Here is a 22,856-nt window from a genome sequence, read left to right as displayed (position 1 = left end):
GAAGCAGTTTTAGAATTCTAGCAATGGCGTTCTATTCCGACTTGGTTATCTGAGACCACCATAGGAGGGAGGGCTGCTGATATGACACTTTTAGTCTTTCGTTGATAATAAGCCTGGGTCTACTGCACAAATAAGCAAACAAGCTATACATAATTGCTACCAGTTTTAATATTTTGTTCAGCAACCCAATAATGAATTCGGAAAAAAATAATATCCATTCAAAGATGGCATGCACAACAAATTGACATTTAACATTTATTGATTTCTTGAAATGAATGAATTGAATGACATTTTAAACCAAGAATATAGCATCGGGACAAAATATCTCCAGCAGAGAGAGAATTTGGTCCTATTAACAAATGTACAACATCAAAAGTTGGCTTTGCTCACAAACCAAAAAATATTTCCAAATACCAAACAGTTTATTTGACCTAATATGCCTAAGTGCTTTCCAACCATTATCGAAAACCAGACATCGATAAAACAGTTTGAAATATGGCAGACATACTAATAACAGCTAGATTTATTAAAACTAACCTCGCAGGACTTGGAATTTGCTTCAGTTGCCTCGGGATGCGTATATGTTCCACCCAGTGGATGAAAATGTAAAGTGCATCACTAAATATATTCACGCTGCTGTACAGACACATCTTAAAGTCGGTTGTTTCCCTCTCCTCTTAACGTGAAATTGCATTATTAACATTTCACATTATTGAATCAGTACATAAAGTTGGCAGCATAATGTTGGTTTTTTTTGTTTGTTTCACAGCAGAGCCCCTTGAAAACATATGACATAAAATTATTCTCTCTCTGAGGGGACTTGAGGGAAATACCAAATGCTTTATGGGAAATGACTTGAGAATGAATTGGCACATCATGAAAAGTTATCACATTGACCAGAATGCCAAGAACAATCACTTGAGTCCTTCGTCAGTACTCTTGAACATTAAAATGGCGTTGTAGATCTTCAGGGCAGGGCCCAGTTTGATGCTCATGATCTTGACAATGTCGGTCTGATTCAGTAGTAGAAACGCTTCTCCGTCAATACACTAGAAGAAAATAAGTGAACTCTTAATCAGGGTGATATGACAAGAACAATGTCAAAAGAAATCAATAATACAAGACATCCTCTCACCTCATCTTTGAACAGACGAGCTTGCTCCTCACACCCTGTTAGATTATGTACAAAGCCGAAAACCTGAAAAAAGTTTTATAAACACACAAAATATATTTAAATTGATGTTATATAAAACATAATTTGAAAATTCTCTATGTTTTAGAATGGCTCCAGTACCTAAACAAATTGACAATGGAAATTATCATGCCAAGGTGAAACAACTCAAACGACATTAAACTACATTGGTTAAAGTACCAGGTAAACTGTTGTTCATCCTCAATCCTGTATAGTTTCTTGATACAATGATAATGCTCTCACTCCAAAGCTACATGATGGTGCGGAGATCAGCAGAGGCTCCAAATATAATGTTGGTTCTTGACCAGGGTCTTGACCGCGTTTCCCAAAACCATAGTTCCTAACTAAGTTAGCAACTTCGTTGGTGCAATGCAATTTCTCCTTGCCAACCAACAAAGCTGCTAACAGGTTAGCAACTATGGTTTTGGGGAACCCAGTATCTCACCTCCTCCACGCTCCAGCTGGCCACCTGACTGGCATGGATGCCGGCCACTCCGGGCAGCAGCTTGCAGTGCTGCTCCCAGCAGAGGGACAGAGTGCGGTCCTGGTGCGCCGACAAGGCCGACATGAAGAGGGAGGGGTACACACCCTCAGTCGTCACAGCTGCTGCAACGCACACAAACACACACACACACACACACACACACACACACACACACACACACACACAGACAAAACAAACACATAAATAAATAATTTCAGTCAATTTGAGTCATCAGATGGTTCAGCATGAATTTCTAAATAAATAAAATTGAGCACAAGACTTAAAAAACAAAAATACTTTGCTCACTCTGATAGTTCCTCTGCTGGTTCTTTCTATACTTCGGGGGACGTCCAATCCTGATAACACATACACACAAAGAAAAAGGATGTGGTCACAACTTATCAACACAGCCAGGCAAAACAAAAATAGGTCCTCTCTCAGCTCTGAGCAAGTCAAAGTTTGTGACAGTTGAGTGTCTTACACGGCGTGCACAGCACAGTGTCTGCCTAAAAAACAGTGGTGTCACTGTCACCTGCCATGGTAGCGTGATTTTCTGGACCGCTGACCGAAGACCAGAATGTTCCGCTTAGACCCCTCGGTGTCGGACAGCTCGGTTTTGAGTCGGCCCTGATTCCTTTCAGCAAGCGGACACCCGGACAGGCAGTGGTGTGCTGTGAACCGACCAGTCACGTGACCAGAGCCATCACACCCAGGCGTAGGACACTTCCTGTAGGTAAGAGTGGACAATGTTGTATATTCCACATAACACCTACAGTTAAGCCCAAAATGTCCATGCTAAATTTGTATTTATAGTGCATTCTATTTGACCAGTAAGTTTAGGGTTACACTTCTTACACTACTTGACAGTGTCGACATAAGAGTGACATGACACTGTCATGAACGGGTCATAAATAAGTCATAAATGTTTATGACATAACGCTTCTGTTATTAAGTGTCATTCGGTTTTTGTCATAAACAAATTAGGGTTAGGATTAGGATTAGGGTTAAAGGTTAGGATTAGGGTTAGGGTTTATATGTCATGACAGTGTCATGTGTTCATGACATTGTCATGTCACTCTTATGTCGATACTGTCAAGTAAAGTGTTACCAAGTTTTTGTCTGTCTGGAAGGGACCTAAGCACTAGGCAACAGAAGATACAATGTGCCAGAGATAGAAATGACAAGAAATCATATCAATACCAAATTTATCAAGCGTATGAATAATTATGAGCTTAATTACCACACTGTACTCAACTGACGGCCATACTTGCGTGCCTGAAACGTTGCGTGAGTGTGGTGTGTGCATGCGGGGAGTGCTCCAGGGTGGTGCTACGGCGCTAACCTGTGGTGGAAGCTGTACTTGGAGGTGTTTCGCGAGTGGCTGATGGCTTTGTAGGGCAGCGGGGAGAAGTTCGACTGCCCTACAGGCGGCACTTCTCTAGCACCTAACAGCATAGACATGTTTAGAAACACAGGAGGAAAAAGAAGAAAACGCAAGACCACCCAGATAGCAAAATCAGATAGCGGACCGCTGGTGGTATGCCGCTGGTGGCGACCGCCAGCTATGCCCCCAATGGAGTGACAGTGGTCAGCCAGCCTCTTGCTATCTGGGCACATACAGCAAACTGAAGTGGATACTATTATTTTTTAACCTGACTTTCGCCAGATGAATTTCGTTCCGTCTAGCTCCACTTATCCATCTGAGCTCGATCCATTGGAGTGGTGTTTCAGAAGGCTGGGCCTTATCAAAAATCCTTGCATATGATTGGATAAGCCACTTGTCTGTCATATATTGACGTGCTACTTCAACCACTCCCATCGAAGCCAACCCGTGACGCTGAGAACAGTCTCACAGTCGCTTCTACGCTACGTCACATCTATGAAACTCCCGCCTTGCGTTCTGATTGGCTCTACCATAAAATCTGGTGCCAAAATCACTCTCAACGGAAGCGATCCCAGATGGATGTAAGTGGAGCTAGGCAGAACGAAATTCATCTGGCGAGAGTCAGGTTACGGTAATTATTTTTAGCATTGTCATCAAAAAGTCACACACAGCATACAGCATATCCTTCTGTGAAAACCACTTAAATTTAACATTGACAATGGTTCATGAAAAACTATAGTAGTAAAATAACTGCAAAATATTGCAATATAAAGATGAGTTATAATGTTCATAATACTAAACTACACTACTACGCTATAATAATAGTATAGAATGATGAAAATGATGATAGAGGCCCAAAGAGAGCGGTAATGGCGTGGGCGATGCTGTTACCAGGTTGTTGGCTGCTGGACTGGCATGGTGGTGCCTTTAAGGGATGCCCTGTGCCTTCACACCAGCCTGCCGGATGGATGTCAGGGTTGTCCGAGTCGACCCACTCATCATACACATGACTCCAGCCATCAAAGTGAATCTGAACATGCCAGTATCAGGAGGTTATACATTATTTTATTAAAAAATAATAACTAAAAAAGAGAACGTTACATTTTTGCATCAATGCAAGGTGCTCATACTATCCAGTTTTTTTTATACAGATCTGACTGTAACATAAAGCATCTGTAGTGTCCATGTTTACCTTGAGTGACAAAGAAATTAGACAAATGTACAGACTTAAAATTACTGAAATAATGTCTGCTTTATCCATTAGAAAAATATAGGTGAAAAATCCCTGCCTCAATTTCCTAGCAATGCTTATACTACAAATCAGACTAAAACGATTCTAATAATAACTAAAAGCACGGTTTGTGGAGGACGGACCTTTACTCTGTGAGTCTCCACCTCCTGTACCGTGGCGACTCTGATGAGGGCGGGGCTTCGTTTGTCCACTGCCTCCAACTTCATCTGGGCCTGGAAGCCATGAGCGGCTCGCTGGACACAAACAGAGGGGACACCAAACTTAAAGGAACATGTCCACTTTTTGAAAACACCGGAATAGGGTGAACATATATCTAGCCTATAGTTACGAGGAAGCTATAGGCTAACTGGTGTAATCCACGTCCAGTCAATTAGGCTAATGGTGTCAAACTGGGAAAATGCACGCATAGAGAAGATAGGTAGAAGATAGAAGAAGGTATGTATTCTATCTTACTCTGGGGTAGACGGCAGATAAGCTTTCCATAAAACTTTCAAAAAAGTTGCCGTGTTCGTTTAAGAATACAACAGAATCTCCATGCGCCGCATGGTACAGGGACAGAGACACCACACCACATTTATAACAACACTTAAGATTACAACAGACACAACTTTTACTTAGTTTAAGACACAAACAGAATGTGCATTTAAATTCATATAACAGCTTTGTTTTTCAAAGCAACTGACTTTTTTTTTCGGTTGGCAGCTTAGCAGCAGTGACTTGTATGTAAACATATTTTTGTGCAAACATATATTTACATACCCAGTTCTCTGGGTATCAAACCTGTGACACTTTGTGTTGGTAATACATTGCATTTCCAGTTGAACTACAGAAACACAGTTCAATGGTATAGCTTGAAAGAGAAATTACAGTCAAGGAGCCAGATATTCTTCAGAAAGTTAAAGTCTACAACATTCTAAACACACCAGTGTGATGGTACCTGGCTGACAGGTTAGAGATGAAAGGGTGAGGTTGAGTACAGACCACTTTGAAGTTCTCCGCAGGAACAGCAGTGGAGCCTGTCTCCTCAAGGTACCGTTCCCAAGCGAACCTGCCGGGGTCGGGGTAGTCTTAAAGAACACACGCAAAGTCAGACTGAGTTAAAACTGCCACTGATGAATAAAAACACTTATCATTCTATACAGGGACTAGCGGACTCTCACCTTGTGGTGGAGTAAGGGGCAGACCTCTTTCTTGGCACCAGCCTATTGGATGGATGTATGGGCTTGTGGCATCACACCTGAGGGGGAATACAGATTTGTCCAATTACATTTGTGCTTTGCCAGACAAAAATGGCTAATAAAAGAAATTCAAAATGTTTAGTATAGTCTATTAAAGGCACCCTGAACAATATTGGCTCTCGGGGTTGAGAAGCACAATAATAAACAAACTAAATATGCGTCTTTTGCAACAAAGTATGTTATAGGTTATTATATGGATATAATATAGAATCTCCAAATTGATGTAGCATAGCAGCTCTTTTGCGCTGTGATTTTGGAAAGGTTATGTTAAAGTCAAAAAACTGTTGAGGGTGCCTTTAAACTGACCAGTAGTCATAGGTGTCGTCCCAGTTGTCAAAATGAACAAGGAAGCGATCGTCCACCACATCAGTCACCGTGGCGACACAGATGAGAGAGGGGTTCATGCGGTCCACAGCCTCCAGCTTCATACCAACCTCGAAACCACACTCCATATCCGTCTGATGAAAAATAAATAAAGAATAAATATTTAATATGCAGTATATTGAGTCATAACAGTACATTTATACACATACGGTATGATGATCTGCACTCCATATCGGTCTAACATTAAAATAATAAGAAAAATACAAAACGATTCATTTGAGCCCAAGTGAGAAAAAAACATAAAAAACACACTCCATAGTCATCCAAAGTATAACTAAGCACTGTAACACTAATCACTTGCGCCATAATCATTGTTGGCTTGGTTTCCTAGTTTAGTCTTCAAAGGGTGGAGCTGACAGTTTTCCTTATCAAAGGTACAAATGCCTTAAGACCAACAACATTTTTCATAATTCTGTAGACATGAGTGAAAGACAGTTTTCCAGTATTCGTAGTCATACTGTGTATGCTGTTCCAATGCATGAGTTTATACTTTTAAACATCATGCTAAAATGTATATTACTATACATTTAACAATAGAGAAAGCAAGCTGAAGCTTTACTACAAATGTGTAGATAGAACCTAAATTACTGGTAAGTTGTTAGAATGTGGTGTTTCTTTCCATTCAATTAGTTCTTCAGCACATACATTATCCAAAATAATCAATGTCAAAATCAGTAAAATCATGTTTGAAAAAGGGCAAGATAGAAGAGAAGCTAGAGCTTTTTTATTGGATTCCAGGTGTTCCATGGACAAACTCCTTTAAAGACAATAGCTCACATGCTGTGTGAACTAGGCCATTTTATATTTAAAAGACTTACCCGACCAGCACTTGCAAAGAGCTCTTTGGGGGCGGCTTGTGCTTTTGTGAGCCTCAAATAGCTGGACCATGAAAACTCTTCCTCCTTGCACCCTGCAATGTCAACAAAGATTAATGTGGATCAATACTGCATACTGAGGTGCCATATTAAAATGCAAAAAAGGGAGTATGAGGGGTATACCAGTGCATTATATTATTCTATGAATAATCCTCTATATGTTGATGAGTTAAATAAAGCTATTAGAGAATATTTGTTATGGTCGATGAAATAACCTCTCACCTTTGGGTGTGTAAAGTTTGTGACCTGTGCTTTCACACCAGCCTGCCGGATGAATATCTGGACAGTTGGCGTTGACCCAGAAGTCATGGCAGTCTGAGTACCCATCAAAATGGAGCCGTAATCTATAGCCACACACCTGCACAGCAAAACCCAACACTGTAATATAACAAAACATATTCAAAAGCAGGATGCTAAACAACAACACGCAAATCTTTTTTTTGCATACATGCATAACTTTTTTTGACTGTTACTATCTACCTCGGCCACTGTCAGAACAAAATACATGGATGGATGCTGAGGGTCAATTCCCTCCAACTTCATGCCCTGGCGGAAGTTGTTCTTGCACTGTGGAACCCTTTGAGACTAAAATATAAACAAAAACACATAATGAGGAGCTTCAGTTCAAAGTGTCATCAAAATCATGAAAGACTTCAGGCATCTTCAAATTCAGTTGCCAACTGAGCAACAACATCCAAATGTACACTGTGATTTGCCCATCTTCCTTGCCCACTCATGTTTAAGTAAGACCATTTTGACATAAGTTAAATTGAGACAATGCTATAAAGCCGCATTGCAGGCAACTAGAGCATACACATTTTTAATAGATTTTATAATTATTTATCTGTTTTTTTTTTTTTTTTAATGATGGCTTGCCATACCTCTTGAAAGAGTTGGGCTGGAGCTGCCACTGTCTTCTGTTCGTCCAGATACTGACCCCAAGACCAGGACTCAAGCTTTCCGTCGGCTTGACCACCAATACATAAACCCATTTAGTTATTATTAATCATTTTATCAGCTTAAAGAAAATCAATGTCCCTGTTATTTTGTAAATGCATATATAAAATGCCATAACACTCAATACAATGTTTTAAGTGTAGAGTCAATGAACATTTTGTCCAACGTGAGTGACCTGTACAGGACCATGTAAATATCACAATGTGACTTTTAAATGCCAACCTGATCTGTTCTGTCGGCTCTCCGTCTTTGAATCTTCGCTTTTCTCCTCCTGTGAATATAACAAAGAACCTTTTAAAACAAGCCATCAGAGACACAGGTTTGATTTTGTATCTGTACATCCATGCGAAACTCTTCCATTTTAAAAGAACTGTACTGAACATTTTCACTTACACATTACTACATTTGGAATTGCCTTACTGCCTTACCAAAGGTTATCATATTATTTGGATGTGATCCCAAGTTTCACCACATTTCAACAATAATTACCCAAATGCTGGGTACTGGTAAAAGCTGGATGTCTCAAGGCTAGTGTAGGGACAATTTGCCAACAGTCACCTCCTGACGACTTACATCATTAAACTTCTGAGCAGTGATTAACAAGAAACTCAACCATTTTCCAATACTTAAGAAAAATTACTTCAAAGTCCTTGAAATTCAATTCGAGTGCCTTCCAAAACTGGGCAGCAGAGGTGTGGAGAATGATTAAGGCTAGCATGAGAATCCTAGAGAAATGTGCATGGCAAGTATAGTCATGTGAATCCTAGAGAAACAAGAGCTAGTGTGCACATCCAACCAAAGTGGGGCCCAGGTGTCCACAATACAGAAACAAAAGAGAATCGACCACAAGTTGGAGTTTGTGACCCCTCCCAAAAAACTTCATACACAGGTCTTTTTTTGGGACGTTAGGACAAACTCTTGTGTGTGGATATTCCTCTTTGTGCCAGTACCATGAATGTCCTACCATAGTGTCCATTTCCGACTCTTCTTCTGACGGACTCAGGTAATCCCTTCTTTTCCTCTTCTTCATTGGCTTTAGCAGCTCTGGGTCGAGGGTCATCACTCGACCCCCAGGAATCTTCTCTCCACTTGTCTGTCTGACGGACAAACAAACAAACAACAACAACAACAACAACAACAAAAACATCAATAAATCAACACTTCTCCTGAACATGTCAAACAGCAATAAAAGAACAAGAGCACTGAAAACCCTGAATCATGAATCATGAACCATCAACAGTCCGTCTGAGCCTTTTATAAACAGCGTATAAGAGGAGCATCACAAAACATCTTTCACGAAATTGATGAACATGAAAAACAGCAGAGGGCTAATTACTTATCAGGCAGTGGCTCTCGGCGTAACTCTTCAGGGTAGGTCCTTTTGGGTGCTGGGGGATCATTGGTTTTGCACTGGACAGAACCTTCCTTGGGCTCTGGGCTTGTTTTCACTGGCCGCTCTACTTTGACAGGTGCTCCACCAACTCCACCAACAACATTTAGGGCAGTGCTATCTGCTGTCGATTGACATGCATGGATTTAAAAGCCAAATACAAAATGTTAAAAAACGACAGAGAAGTGAAATGCACACATACAGTATATCACTGATGTACACAATCTCAATGCAGACAGCATGAGGACTGTCAGTACTAAAATAGTGTGAAGTCAAAGATTACCAGTTTTTTCAGCTTGCCTGTTATCTGCATCGGTCACTTTTGCAGATAGCCCCTCAACAACTGGATTAGCACAACCAATTTTTCCTTGACTTATCACCTCCAACGTTCCGGTGTCACTCACACAAAACTGCAAAGGGTTTAAACCATATCACATGCCATTTTCATACCCTATACAATATTCAAACTGTGATTCATTCCCTGTGAGGATTTAACAATAAATCAATCAATGAACTATCTTAAGCTAGTAACTGAACAACATACAAGCAAACACAGATGAAGAGGACCTCTTGGCACTGAAAAAACAGACATGAGAGCGGGCTTGATTACCTTGAGATTGCTGCCTGGAAGAATGGCCATCCCCTCTTTCCATTCGAGGACATGCACAATACTACAAGTTCCACCCACTTGAGGTGACAGTGCTGTGGTCCCTGGGTCTGCAGTCGCATTTGCTTTGGTGACCTCAACAGCATTTTGAGGTGTGTCCACCTTCCCTGTTGGGTGACCAGAGACGAGGTTAGAATTCTATCCTTTCATTTGAAAATCCAAGTCTGTCAAACCATTTACACTTTACACAGAACACACTTACCTGACAGAATGAGTGCTGTGCTACTGTGTGGCTGCACTTTTTGTGGCAGGATGTCACTGGAAGAACGGACATTGCTGGTGTCTGTGGCAACATCTGCATCTTTGGGCAGGACTTCCAGGTCCACTTTGGCACTCATGACAAAGGTTCACTTGTGCCACTCTTGAGATAAAGACAAAATCAAGGGGTTTCAGCAACTGTCTATTTTACAAACGTTTCCCATTCAAAATGAAGATGAATACTAGGTTTAGCCTACATCACTTGTGTAGCCAAACTGAGGATACACAATAAGAGACATAGATTATGATTGCATCTTTTCCTGTGAGTAAACCCCTGAGATTTATATTGATGTCACAAGGTTCATTCTCGTGACAACCCCATATTCTGTTAATTTTGTCCCTATATCAAGTTAAATGAATGTCTCTTCAATTTGTCAAACGTTAACAAAACATTAAGCCTACGACCTAATTTGAATTTGATGGAAGCCAATAATCTATGATGACGCTGGGCTCCATTAGACTACAACACTTGTGATAGCCTACTACACCTTTTCCACTACAGGCTTCTTGTCATCGCACGGAGCAAGTGAGGTTGGGGGAGCAGAGTAAAAATCTGAAAAATTGCTGCAAAATGGCGGGGTGGCTTAATCTTAGAAGCACTTTGAATCGAACACATAATAGCTTGAAATCCAACACTGGCTACCTTGTAACGCTTCCTGACTTGATTTTGAATGAATGGACATCGCTGACCTGCGTGCTAAATAATTTGCCTAGTCAACACAACCATATAGCAGGGTTTAGTGCATTCTAAAATAAGAAACTGCATGTGACACATTATTGGAAAAATTATATTTTTAGAGAAAATTGTCGAAGAGGCTAATTACACCCTCTTTTCGTTTAGTGTTAAATTGGATACAATTAACATAAAGCGATTAGCTGCAGATCTTACCCTACAGTCGAGCTGTCTTGTAGTGTTGCACCTTTTGCATTAAAATGTGCATGGCAAATACTAAATGTTGCTAGTAGTATGATAGTGATCAATTCTCCCTTACCAGTGGTTCGTCCTGCGGTTCAGAAATTTGCAGTGCGCATGCGCCGTACGCTTGTTCTATCCAACAGTCAAATAGACATACACCGGATTCCTAATTCTCGGACACTTCAAGCCTAACCGGGTGCAAATAGACCTTTGTGTAAAAAGACGCATGACCTTAAGAAAATGTGGGCACGCAAAACAGTTTTATTTTATTGACATAGAACATTGATTTACTGATGAACTCAGCATGGGTCAGTAATTTGGATTTAATAAATTGACCATTAGTCAAAAGAGGCTAAAGCATTAAAAGGGATAGACAAATGAGGACAAGCAGACATAATAGTAAGAAATTTTAATAAAAAAATGACAATGTTACAATCAAATACCTCTGAAGAAGCAAGCGTCATGCCAACACCAATCAAAACTGAAAATCAAAAAAAAAAAAAAAAAAAAAAAAAAGACAGAGGCTGTGATCATATTGCAGGGGTCGGCATGTACTGCTGTGGCAAGTTCTATACCGAGAACCTGATTCCTAACATATACACCAATCAACAAAGTCATGAGCTGATTTCATCAATGCCATGCCTTGGATAAAATATTTAAGATTACCAGTTAAAGCGAAGACTGTACATATGCACCTGGACACAACCGAATATACTGAAATCAGGACAAAACAAAAAATGCTCTGACAAGCCCTCACATGGACCAGTCAGCAAATTCAATTTACCCCTACAGAGATTGTGGACAAAGCAAGACTGCAAGCTCTCAATTCTAATCTTGGGATGCAGATCTGGAGCGGGAACGAGAGTGAGAACGGGATCGTGAGCGGGAAGGAGACTTCGAGCGAGCAGGGGATCGGGACTTAGAACGGGACGCTGATCGCCGTGCTGGAGACTTCGACATGCTCTTTTCGGCAGCAGGGGACGGGGATCTTGAGGCTGACTTGGCATCTTCTTCCTTTCCATTTTTCACAGGGGTTGGTGATCGGCTGCGGGACTTCTTAGCGGCAGGCTTCTCGTTGGAACGACTGCGGGAGTCCCTCTCGGACTTTACCTTGGAGCGGCTTTTGGATCGTGACTTCCTGTTGTCAGAGCGAGAGCGAGATTTGCCACTAGCAGAATGGCTACGGGATTTCCGGGTGCGGGACCTGGATCGAGACTTCCTGGCGCGGGAGCTGGATTTCCGGGTGTCGGACTTTGAGCGAGACTGGCGTCCTGATCTAGAACGAGACTTGCGTCCAGATCGAGAGCGGGAACGTCTCCTCCTGGAGTGGGACCTGGAGATATAATAGGACACACACGTTGGAAACTAGACCGTCATAGAACATACCAAAGCACATATGGTGTTTTGATACATTAATGACGGCTTATAGAATTTCAACATATGGGGTAAATAATTTGCAAGATGTTACTAAGAAATTCCATATACTTTGGAGATATTAACCAGTTATCCAACAGGTCAAAACTGAGGACTTCTATCTAGATGCTTTGAAAATGCATCATCCCTGAAATTACATTTAAAAGCTGAGAAAAGCTTTGTTCAGAGCAGAGCCCAATCCCTGATCTAAGCATTAATCTGTGCTACATCACCTGGAGCGGGATTTGGAGCGGGATTTGGATCGGCTCCTGGAACGGCTGCTCCTGCGGCTCCTGCTACGAGAACGACGGCGACTGCGAGACCTGCAAGGACAAAGAGCCAAACACCATTACCAAAAAGCATGCTAATGTTACATTGATCTTACAATTTAAAAGAAAATGTGCTCCTCTGGACATCATTACATTTGTAAAAAGGTGCCTGAAACTCAAGATGATAATTCAATAATATGTTTCAGCAAAAGCAGCTGAACGCATTTTCTTTGAACTTTAAAAATGGAATGTTTCTGTATAACCATTCAAAATGGTTTGATTTAATACAGCCCCAACATTTGTCTGCAGGAAACTACCTTCACAGACCATGCATGTTTGCAGTGAACTGAAAGCAAACTAAAAAACATTTACAGCATTTACAAACATTTGCATTTGCCAATTTTCATGTATAATGCCTGCTTACGAACAAACAATATAAAACAACGTATTACGTTCAGGTAAAAAGTGTAAGCAGACAAACAACTTTTTGGCCCCTAAGCAACCCTTAAACTATTACTACTGCTGCAAATAGCAGTTTTTCTTCACCTTACTGTATTTAAGAAACAATAAAACAAAAACGGTCAAAAGCGTCCACGGACACATACCGAGAGCGACTGCCGGAGTAGGAGCGGCGGCGGCGGGGTTTGTCCTCGACCAGACGGATTTTCCTCCCGTTGATGTCGGTGCCATCCAGCTTGTCCAGCGCTCTTCTCATGTCGGAGTGAGAACGAAACTCAATAACTCCCTCATTGGTGCGTTCTTTATGCGCATCAGCATAGGTCACCTCCCCTGCCTGTCGCATGAAGTCCTAGAAGTAGCGGATACAAAGCAACAATGAACAGCTTGCTGAAAATTAAACTTAGCTGAAATAAATTGTTGAAAATAAACTAGCTTGTACCAACTGAAACAAGTTTAAACGCAAGTTCATAAATGGAAATTCTCTAAAGCTTACTTACTTTAAGGTCTTGCCAACTGCAGCGGCTTGACAGGTTTTCTACAATGAGCCTGTACTCCGTACGGACGGGTGGCCCGTACTTATCCCTGCCACTGCGGCTTCGGCTACTGTAACCACTACCTTTTAACAATAAAACAGACAGACAAGTTAGAATCAACAAAATACAGACATCAGAAAAGGAAAATTAAGCACACCACAAAAAAGTAGAGGGCAGAAAAAAACGGCACGAGCACTGGAAAGAAAAAAAAAAAGTTGTAAGAAGAGATGTTACAACTTGAGAGGATGTGGGTCAGGATTTAAATGTAATTACAAAGGAGTCAAATTGTCATCTCAGAGCCTTTAATGGATTGATTTCATAATTCTAAAATGTGTTTGACAATAGCAATGGCATTAAATAAGTGGTCTTCAAACTATAGTCTGACACCACAAGTAGGCTACATACTGTGTCACCTTTAATCCTGAAGAACAAGGAGGCTTTTTTCCAAGACTCCGCAGTGATATGAAACCTAGAGCCCTAGATTGCTTTAACAAACCCCAACCAATCCTTGCCTGATCACTTAAGTGATAAAGAGTGCACAGGTGAATGGAATCGCTTCCATGCAGGTAACAGGACAGCTGCAACACACTTTTTGCTAATGCTGTGCCTTTTCATTCTTTTCAACACAAAAACCAATGGGAATCCTCACCATCACCCCTGGTCTATTGGCAAAAGGCTGTTGTCATCTTGGCTTCCGGTAAGGTCAGCCAAAGGGTCAAGGGGCAAAGGTCACACACACATAGTAAAGGTGAAAGCCAAGGCCAAGCGGGACAGGCAGTCATCTTAGCCTCAAGGGACTCGGACTCAGCCTCTGCCCCCACTGGACACTTTTGAATTGAAACATCAAGGACTTTGTTAATGTTGAAATAAAACTGAATACACATTGCATGGGTACATAAACCTAAACTTATAAAACTAAACTGTCAATCCTCCACATGTTCCGTTCGGTGGAAAAAAAAAAAACTTTTGAATATCCAGGAAATCTGAATCATGTACTTCCTGTGAGCAAACTACATAAAAGCAGCAGACTCTACAAACTGAAGGAGAGAAGTCACTCCTCACAGTACCCATACTATAAAAGATTTCATAAACTGCTTACAAAGTCGTGTGAAGACCTGTGGGAGCATTTTAAAAAGTCTGGCCAGAGCTTCTGTCATCCATCAAATGACTTCAGAATTAACAAAGCCAAGATATGATAGGTCGTGGTTAACTTCTTCCACCTTCTCAAACCCAGACCCAAAAAATACAATATTAAACAAAAAGGAGTGCCGTAACAGTGAATAAAGGGAGACAGCACTTACTGCGACCGCCACCCCCATAACCCCCACCGTATGAATCGCGGTCACGTCGAGGTCCCCGAGCATGTTCAACAACAACACGCTCTCCACATAGCTCCTTGCCATTGAGTTCATACACAGCGTCGTCCGCATCGCGGTTATCATCGAACTCAACAAAGCCGTACCTGTAAGAAAAAGCAAAACCACATTATGCTAGTCAACAACGTTACATGATATACACATGGACACAACACTGTTGGTCCAAGTGACTTAAAATGGCACGAAGCAGCTTTAGTCAAGGTCACAGCGGAGAGACACAGTCGCTACTACGGAAACATGATTAGATCCCCATAGCAATTAATGGTGGTATACAGCCAGAATGTCTTCTCTAAGACGGGAGATTGAGATTGAGGCGCGGGAGATTGAGGCCTGCCACACACAACTAGCTAGCTAATAGACCGTCAGCAAAAACGTGAACAAAACAATCTCAGTTAATTTAGCCATTTCGCTACATGTCTAGCTGCATCTTCCTAATATTTAAGATAACAAACATGTCTTACAACCGCGTGAACTCAACATATCTGCAAAATTCGTTTCCCGTACATTGCTTATAGGTGGCATTATATAAGCTGCAAAGTGCATCCAGAGCGGCCATTTCGCTCATGTGGTTCATGGTAGCTAATATTAGCTTTGTGTAGCTAGCACATTGAAGTCCATGGTCGGTTCATGCCATGGGTTCATGCAAACAATAACTTGCATTACATGAACACGAAGTGCCCTTTCGTCAAAGGCACAAGTAGCTAGTAAACAGCAACATTTACTGTCAGTCATGCACCAAATGTAGGTTTACAACATTGTTTTCTACTATTACGATCACCACTAGCGTAAACTGTTGTATGAAGCGTAACTACAACTGGATACTAGATTGCTAGTGCTAAGTCAGCAACCTACCGTTAGCTTATGTTAGCTAACTAGGTTGCCATGACTAAGTTCGACACAATCACCTACTTACCCATTTTTCAGATCGATTTCTAGGAGCTTTCCATATCCACTGAAAAATCTTTGAATGTCCTTTTCGCGGACATGATAACTTAAACGTCCAATATAGACCCGCGGCATTTTGCTGGTCGTTGTGTAGACAACTGGAAAAGGTACCTACTCAGCAGCACCTCGTTGTCCGAGAGGCTAGCTGGCTTCAAGCATGCAAAGTTCCCAAGGCACGTGGTGCGTGATGTCATCTAAACATCGCGATATGTCTAAGTTTCGGCTACTTGGAAACGCTTGCAACTTGCTTGTAGCAGAGAATGTACTCATTTCTATCGAACTGTCAAGCTATCCACGGCAACATTATAGCGAATCAGATTTTCACGTTGCCTCTGTAGTTGGCTATCGAGATACATTGTAGCGTTAAACGATGAGAGCCCACTTTAGGTCTAGCAAAGTTGGACCTGTCAGCTTATCCATGGCCAGCTAATGGTGTCAGAAAAACACGCCTTCTGTAAAACAACTCCCATATAATTCCCCACTGAGGAATCTGCCATATAACTTCAAATTGTGCGTCAACAAGACAATCCACCGAAGAATCTAGATATGGGAAACGAAACCTCTGAGTGACCCACCATCATACCAGTAAGTACGCTCTGAATGTTTTTTTTTGTTGTGGGACTAAAAGTCGTAGCTACGGGGATACTCGAACGGCGAGCTTACTTGGGAAGAAAATGAGGTGGTGAACATTGAACAACTATTTTATAGTGTCACCCCGGGGATGATTACTAATTGATCTACATTGATGCATGCTGTTTAAAAATAACCTTTCTTGCTTTTTGCAAATATTATATAGTCAGTTGTATATATTATGGTTGGTTAGACAAGTCTGTTAAATGCGTTATTATTAACCATACTTTAGCCTGCTAGCTGGTGTCCACAGGTTAACTATCAGTGGAGTAGCCTGAACAACAGCTAGGCTACTATTTAGAGTAGACTGTACTACTCAGTTAGATTGTCACTTTCCCAACTGCAGATGTTGAAACTTGGATTTGTGGTTTAATGTCATATCAGTCATTTAATATACTGAATTCCACTGCGAACAAATTTACTCCCACTCACAGGGCTGCGTCCAGCTCTCTTCACTGTCATCTCCCATGACTTCTAGACCTCTACTCACTCCTAAAACACTATACACCTAGTAAAGTTGGCTTATAACACAAGTGGGACATATCTGGCAATGAGAAGACCCCAGATAGCAGGTCCAACCTCTGGTCAAGTGGTGTTCGAACAGTAATTTAGACCTAAATAGCACAAAGGTAAACAGATCATTGTGGGGACTTCAGGATAAACAGGTAGTCCATCACCCCCTACCCTCTCGCAGCTTTTGAGGACTGAAGACTGTATTGTTTTTAAGATAACTAGGCCTATCTAATTGTGCAGAACATTTTCAGCCTGCAATGTTTGCACTGTCACTGTTTACCTGTTGCATGCATGTGCTACCACATTAAATTAGTTTTGAAGCCGAGCATGGCTTCAGCTGTTCAGCGTATAGCCTATTTCAGGAAGGTCTGCTTGGTGGGAAGAAGTCTACGTTGAATCACCACGTTGGATCAAAAGAATAAAAAATCTTATTGACTCCATTATATATTTACAAACCATTTTCCGGACTCAGGTGACTGCCACAGTTTCCATAGGCTATCTGGTTTCAAGGATAAAGGGTGTCAGTTGCAGGTTGTTGGTAGTATTTGGACTCTAGTTTCTTCAGTTGATCTATTATGGAGCAAGCCAAAACGAGCTTGCCAGAGTTCCTGGATAGCTTAAATGAAAGTCAAAACTGTAGCTTAATTTGTAGAAAAAATATTTTTGTGAGTCCATTTTTTGTGACCGTTGGGATATATTTGCTTTCACAGTGCAGTGTTGGTGGGATGGCATCCAAGCTGTTGGACAGACTTCGACGCACACTGTTCAAAGAAGGAGAAATCCCCTCTGAAACGGAAGGTATTGATAATTTCCCAGAGAGCTCTGAACTTGAAGATGATACTGACTGTATCTCGGCAAGGCTGGGAGGAACCCTCTGCTTTGAAGGGGATGGTACTCAGGAGTCTGGAGAGGATGCCGGAGAAGGTTCCGGGCCTGAGAGTGATTCCGATTTCTTGGGAGAGTCCATGGATAATGCCTGCAGCAGCACAGGTATTTATTTGTTTGATAGGTTCAGCCGTCATGCTAGACTAATACCTGTTGCTGAACTGGTAGAGCAAGGTGTTATCACTGTCAAGGTTATAGATTTGATACCCAAGAACCACACCTATTGATAGAAAATGTTAACATAACCTGAGCTGTAAGTGACATTAGATAGAAGTTTATGATAAATTAATATATATAAATACAATGCTCCTCTGCTGACGGATTTAGCAACTCATTAACATTCTTGGGCAAACCCATTCTGTTGAGTGTTGGTCAAAGCTGTTTGTGTGGGTTGCAGACACTAGTCCCGTGGGTCTGTCCCCAAAGGGCTCATCAATGCTGACACGCCAACTGCAGGAGAGCTGGCGGAGTTTGAAAACCCGCAGCGTGCCTGAGAGACTTGTTTTTGAAGTGACCGATGCCAGTGTGGTCCAAGAGGGCAGTTCCAAATATGTGGTAAGGCACTTATGAAGTGGTTTAAAGCATTTGCGTTTAAAGCCGTCCACCACGACAGACCAGCATTGCTTCAATATCCTCCCTTCTTCTCAGCTCTATACCATTCAGGTGCTTCAGTCTGGGTCGTTTGACAAGACCCCGGCCCTCATCACCCGACGCTACTCTGACTTTGAGCGTCTGCATGCCCGCTTGCGCCGTCGCCACGGTGACGAGATGGAGGGCCTGTGCTTCCCACGCAAGAAGCTGCGCAAGAACTTTGCAGCCGAGACCATCGCCAAGCGGAGTCGGGCGTTTGAGCAGTACCTGTCCCACCTGCACTCCCTGGCTGGCCTGCGGCGCTCACCTGTCTTCCTGGAGTTCTTCTACCTGGGCGACCTGAGGGCTGGGCAGATGCTGATGCGTGTGGGCCGCTACCAGGATGCCCTGGGTGCCTTAATCAATGCACTGAGGCTCCAGGAGAAACTGGGATGCCAACAGATGCTGCAACAACACCAGCAGCAGCAGCAGCAGCAGCAGCAGCAGCAACACCAGCAAAACAGCCCACAGGGTGTTCACTGGCTCTTCAACCTGTGTTCCCTTGTGAGCTGCTTCCAGGACCTGGAACAGCTAGAGGAGGCTCAGGAGCACTGCGACCGGGCCCTGAGGGACATCGCTCCTTCCCAGGAAGCCCTGCAGCAGCAGCAACAGCAGCAGCAGCTGCAGTTCCACCCTCTCCTGATCCCCCTCCTGCAGTACAACGTAAGGCTCTCATGGAAGATCTCCAAGGACAAGCGTCAGTGGGAGGCCCTGCTCCAGGAGATCCAGGACCTGGGGGTGGACGTGGGGAATCAGCCCAACCTCAAGGAGTACCTGATCAAGGAAGTGCTGGAGGACAGCGAGGGGGACTCCAAGTCCAAAGTCAAAGGAGATGATATCACTTAATCATTTACTTGAAGATGCACACTGTTTGGTTGCTGTGAGGGTGTGGGTTTTTAATGTGCATTTTTCTCTCTTTCATTGCAAGGACATTAACCTGTCACACACTCCAGCAACTGATTTGTACTGAGTAGACTGCAAACCTCTGAGGCCTTTTCCTGAGTGCGTTGGCCAACTCCAACTATTAGATATGCTGGCTGCTTGTTTATTGCTCATACTATTTTGCAAGTAAAGTGCAGTCAAATGTAGGCGATAGCTCTCAGGTCAATAAATGCTGTCTAGTAGAAAGCTAGATCATATATTTAGCATAGCTGTGTCGAATTATACAAGGTCATAAAGTCAACCTACAAACTGTTTGTTTGTTTGTGAGAAAGCAAACTTTGAGTATAATCAATTGTAAACAGTTACATTCAGATACAGAGAAATATGTGTATCTAAGTTCTATGAATCCAACCTATAACCCCTAAAGAATAGATGGCATTTATTTTTTATATAGTAGTGAAAATCTGTCTGCCTGATTCAATTGTATGAAACTGCAGTTTACTGCAATTCATTTTGATTACCTGTGATATAAACTTAAAGGGCCCATATTTATTGAATTTTAATAGTGAAACATATGTGTTTGTCAGTCTAATGTTTTGTCTTTACTTTGCTGTTTGGTAATGTTTTTGAGTTGTTTTGGTGTCGTGACTAACTTGCACATTTCAGCTTTTTTTAAAAAGACACACTATATTGTAGCATGCTTATTTTACAGACACAGCATGTTATGTTTGTTACAGTTTTTAATCCTGTCTCAAATGTATAGCTTAACCTGTGGGACACAGATGTTTTCTTGTGTAATTCTTCACAGACCTTTCAACGGAAAACTACCACTTTGTTTAGGAGTTTGGTTAAGTCTGCTGAAACATATATAGATTTTTTTTTTTTTTAAATGTAAAACTGATCACTAGAGTTTTTTTAAAAGTGCCTTTGCACAGACCTATCTTATATTTGTGATGTGAATGGAAATCTATTGCTCGCTGCTCCCTTAATTATTTTATACTAGACACTTGGATGGAATATTTTCATATAGAACTAAAGTACTGTTTTGAGATGCATGGATTTGCAAAAGGGACTTGAGGATACTGTTTGAGGAAATAAATGTTTTGAAAATGCAAGAGCAGTCAGTCAGTTCTTTCAGTTCATCTTTTCTCATGCTTTTCTCGTTATCAGAAAGATGGGGATTTACACGGTAGCGTGTAGTTCTAGCCATAGACCTTACTTGGAAACATGCGGAAAATTAGCAGAATGGGTAAGTAAGGACCATGGGCTGAGAGCTGAGTCTGTTTTGTTTTTGCATCGCTGACCACTAGATGCCAGTGCAGTTTATTATCTAGGCACTGAAAATGGTAAGGTTACTATTGAGATAATGACATAGTCCTCTTTGTGAACATGAAACTTTTAAAAATAAGTTTTTACTTGTCAAAGATAAAATACACAGGAGTTAGAAACTGTGTTGCCTGTTTTTTTTTTTAAATAAAAAATAAAAAAACATAATAAAAGAAAAAAAATTATTAGTCAAAACTAAATAAGATTACCTGAGCAGCTTGTTCTGAGTCAGCTGATTTGTGGATGTTTGGCCAGAGAGCTTGCTGTGTCGACGGCGCCAAGACCCAGTGGATTCACGGCTCACATTCTTTCCTTTCCTCCGCCCTCTATGCTAATCCAGGCAATTTGAAGTATGTGTCCAGCAAGTTCGGTCCTGTGATTGTAAAACACAAGTGGAAGGAGAGATGAGACAGCTAGCGCTTTGTGTGTTTCCCTTTGTTATGATGATAATATGGATTGAATTTACAGAGGCTGCTACACAACATAATTCAACAGGTGAGTACAATTATTTTAAATTAATTTTAAATTAATGTATAGCCTAGGTTATTACAAAATTATGCTGCTGAAATGTTTGGACGTGTATGGGGTTTATTGGTGTTGTAAGCTACTGTCTTGAATGGTCAGCGTTTTTTTACTGACCAACTAAGGTTAGGCTACTGTAACATGCCGGTAATGTCAAAAAATGACTCTTGGCCATTATATCGTTATATCGGACGGAAAATATTAGTCAGGCTCTTTATCACTGCGAGAAAGTTATAGGCCTATCATGTGTCTCAACTACCCAATTAAACTCAATAAGCGCCCTTTATTTTGTGACCTCTTCACCCCTTTTTAAGTGGTACGGGTAAAAGCGGGCAACTGCCCGCGGCGCTTGAATGTGGTGCCGTCCGGCCGTGGATGCGTCTGTGATGACGATTGCCCAGGAGATGATAAATGCTGCATCTTTGACTGCGGAGCTGTCTGCGTGCCGCCCGCGTTCAGTAAGACATTCTCGAATCTCTCATGCCTTCCTTGGCAAGCAGAAAAAAGAAACTATACAACACAAAACGAGAACAGATGTGACCAGGGCTTAAAACATTACATTCCTTAAGGCTGAGGATATACTTTAATCCCTCCCTGTTCTTTTACTTGCAGCAAAACCAGGCGTGTGCCCGCGCCGGAGCCGTGGAGCGGGGATGTGCGCTGAGTTCTGCGCAAACGACAGCAACTGCCCCAATGACGAGAAATGCTGCCACAACGGATGTGGCCATGAGTGTATCCCACCTTACACAGGTCAGGTTTAGGATGTATGTGGGCTGATGGAATGCCTCAATTTAGTATGTTCTTGTTTACGGCAGCAAATGGCATCCGCCTTGAGTGTAGTTTGGTTTACAGTTTGGAAGTAGTTTATGTTTATCACATAGAGATTGAAGTGTTTGACTGTGTCATATCTGTGTCTCAGTGAAACCTGGTCGCTGTGGTCTGCCAAAGGGGACCCCGATGTGTGCAGAGTACTGTTACCATGATGGCCAGTGTCCAGCGGAGCAGAAGTGTTGTCAAACAACCTGTGGCCACTCCTGCAGTGAGCCATGCTGATCGAATAATGCTGGTACCACAGGGGCTCAGACCTCAACATTTTATACTTGAGTTTTGTTCATTGTTTTGTTTTACATGCAGACAAACATAAAACAAAAATAACCTTCCATTGGAATGTAAAGTGCATTATGGATGTCTTGCTTTTTTTATGCTTATAAGTAAAGGAGTATGGATTCCTGTTGTGTAACTCTTGTGTTATTTTCTTGGGACTAAATCACAGGGGCCACTGGAGTTAAGGCAAAGGAAAGGAGTCTGGCCCAAGAGGTCTAATCTGATGTTTATCTGCATACCTCCTTAGTAATGAGACCTCAAAACACAGGGGCTTACCGTACCCCCCCCCCCACACACACACCCCACAATCTAATCCACGCTAAGCTGTTATGCACACCTCAGACTACCCACACTGCAGCTCGACTGCATCTG

At 41.9% G+C, this 22,856-nt stretch overlaps 4 protein-coding genes across 11 annotated transcripts; 2 read left to right on the top strand and 2 right to left on the bottom strand.

Moving 5' to 3' along the window:
* Positions 1-241: 241 nt before the first annotated feature.
* On the bottom strand, positions 242-11,295 carry l3mbtl1 (L3MBTL histone methyl-lysine binding protein 1). 6 transcript variants are annotated; one of them, XM_042097457.1, is made up of 22 exons: positions 11,074-11,295; positions 10,026-10,184; positions 9,767-9,930; positions 9,440-9,566; positions 9,103-9,280; positions 8,731-8,863; positions 7,989-8,037; positions 7,691-7,776; positions 7,290-7,394; positions 7,032-7,167; positions 6,753-6,844; positions 5,857-6,008; positions 5,473-5,549; positions 5,294-5,379; positions 4,435-4,545; positions 3,952-4,090; positions 3,019-3,121; positions 2,209-2,403; positions 1,983-2,032; positions 1,638-1,798; positions 1,136-1,198; positions 242-1,049 (listed from the first exon to the last, which is right to left on the bottom strand). In XM_042097457.1, the coding sequence occupies exons 2-22, from the start codon at positions 10,159-10,161 to the stop codon at positions 915-917; spliced, it is 2,478 nt and encodes an 825-aa protein (XP_041953391.1). In that variant the 5' UTR covers positions 10,162-10,184; positions 11,074-11,295; the 3' UTR covers positions 242-914. The 6 variants fall into 6 exon arrangements, with proteins under 6 accessions (XP_041953391.1, XP_041953394.1, XP_041953395.1 ...); XM_042097460.1 differs by having other exon boundaries at positions 1,638-1,795; XM_042097461.1 differs by having other exon boundaries at positions 9,103-9,277.
* On the top strand, positions 2,297-20,647 carry snx21 (sorting nexin family member 21). Of its 2 annotated transcripts, none has more exons than XM_042097465.1 (4): positions 2,297-2,409; positions 17,846-18,125; positions 18,418-18,575; positions 18,669-20,647. In XM_042097465.1, exons 2-4 carry the CDS (start codon positions 17,861-17,863, stop codon positions 19,494-19,496), a joined length of 1,251 nt encoding a protein of 416 aa, XP_041953399.1. In that variant the 5' UTR covers positions 2,297-2,409; positions 17,846-17,860; the 3' UTR covers positions 19,497-20,647. The 2 variants fall into 2 exon arrangements, with proteins under 2 accessions (XP_041953399.1, XP_041953398.1); XM_042097464.1 differs by lacking the exon at positions 2,297-2,409 and adding an exon at positions 16,209-16,577.
* Positions 11,392-16,170, bottom strand: srsf6a (serine and arginine rich splicing factor 6a). Of its 2 annotated transcripts, none has more exons than XM_042097466.1 (6): positions 15,961-16,170; positions 14,973-15,133; positions 13,636-13,754; positions 13,285-13,487; positions 12,644-12,733; positions 11,392-12,330 (listed from the first exon to the last, which is right to left on the bottom strand). In XM_042097466.1, the coding sequence occupies exons 1-6, from the start codon at positions 16,065-16,067 to the stop codon at positions 11,826-11,828; spliced, it is 1,185 nt and encodes a 394-aa protein (XP_041953400.1). In that variant the 5' UTR covers positions 16,068-16,170; the 3' UTR covers positions 11,392-11,825. The 2 variants fall into 2 exon arrangements, with proteins under 2 accessions (XP_041953400.1, XP_041953401.1); XM_042097467.1 differs by having other exon boundaries at positions 15,000-15,133.
* Positions 20,648-21,122: 475 nt separating the features above from the next.
* Positions 21,123-22,540, top strand: wfdc2 (WAP four-disulfide core domain 2). Its single transcript, XM_042098606.1, has 4 exons — positions 21,123-21,353; positions 21,695-21,838; positions 21,993-22,130; positions 22,300-22,540. Exons 1-4 carry the CDS (start codon positions 21,263-21,265, stop codon positions 22,431-22,433), a joined length of 507 nt encoding a protein of 168 aa, XP_041954540.1. The 5' UTR covers positions 21,123-21,262; the 3' UTR covers positions 22,434-22,540.
* The last annotated feature ends 316 nt before the right edge of the window (positions 22,541-22,856 follow it).

Source organism: Alosa sapidissima, chromosome 7 (genome assembly GCF_018492685.1).
Source record: "Alosa sapidissima isolate fAloSap1 chromosome 7, fAloSap1.pri, whole genome shotgun sequence".
NCBI classification, from domain to species: Eukaryota; Metazoa; Chordata; class Actinopteri; order Clupeiformes; family Clupeidae; genus Alosa; species Alosa sapidissima.
Note: the sequence above shows the minus strand (reverse complement) of the source record. Positions and strands in the feature narration are given on the sequence as shown.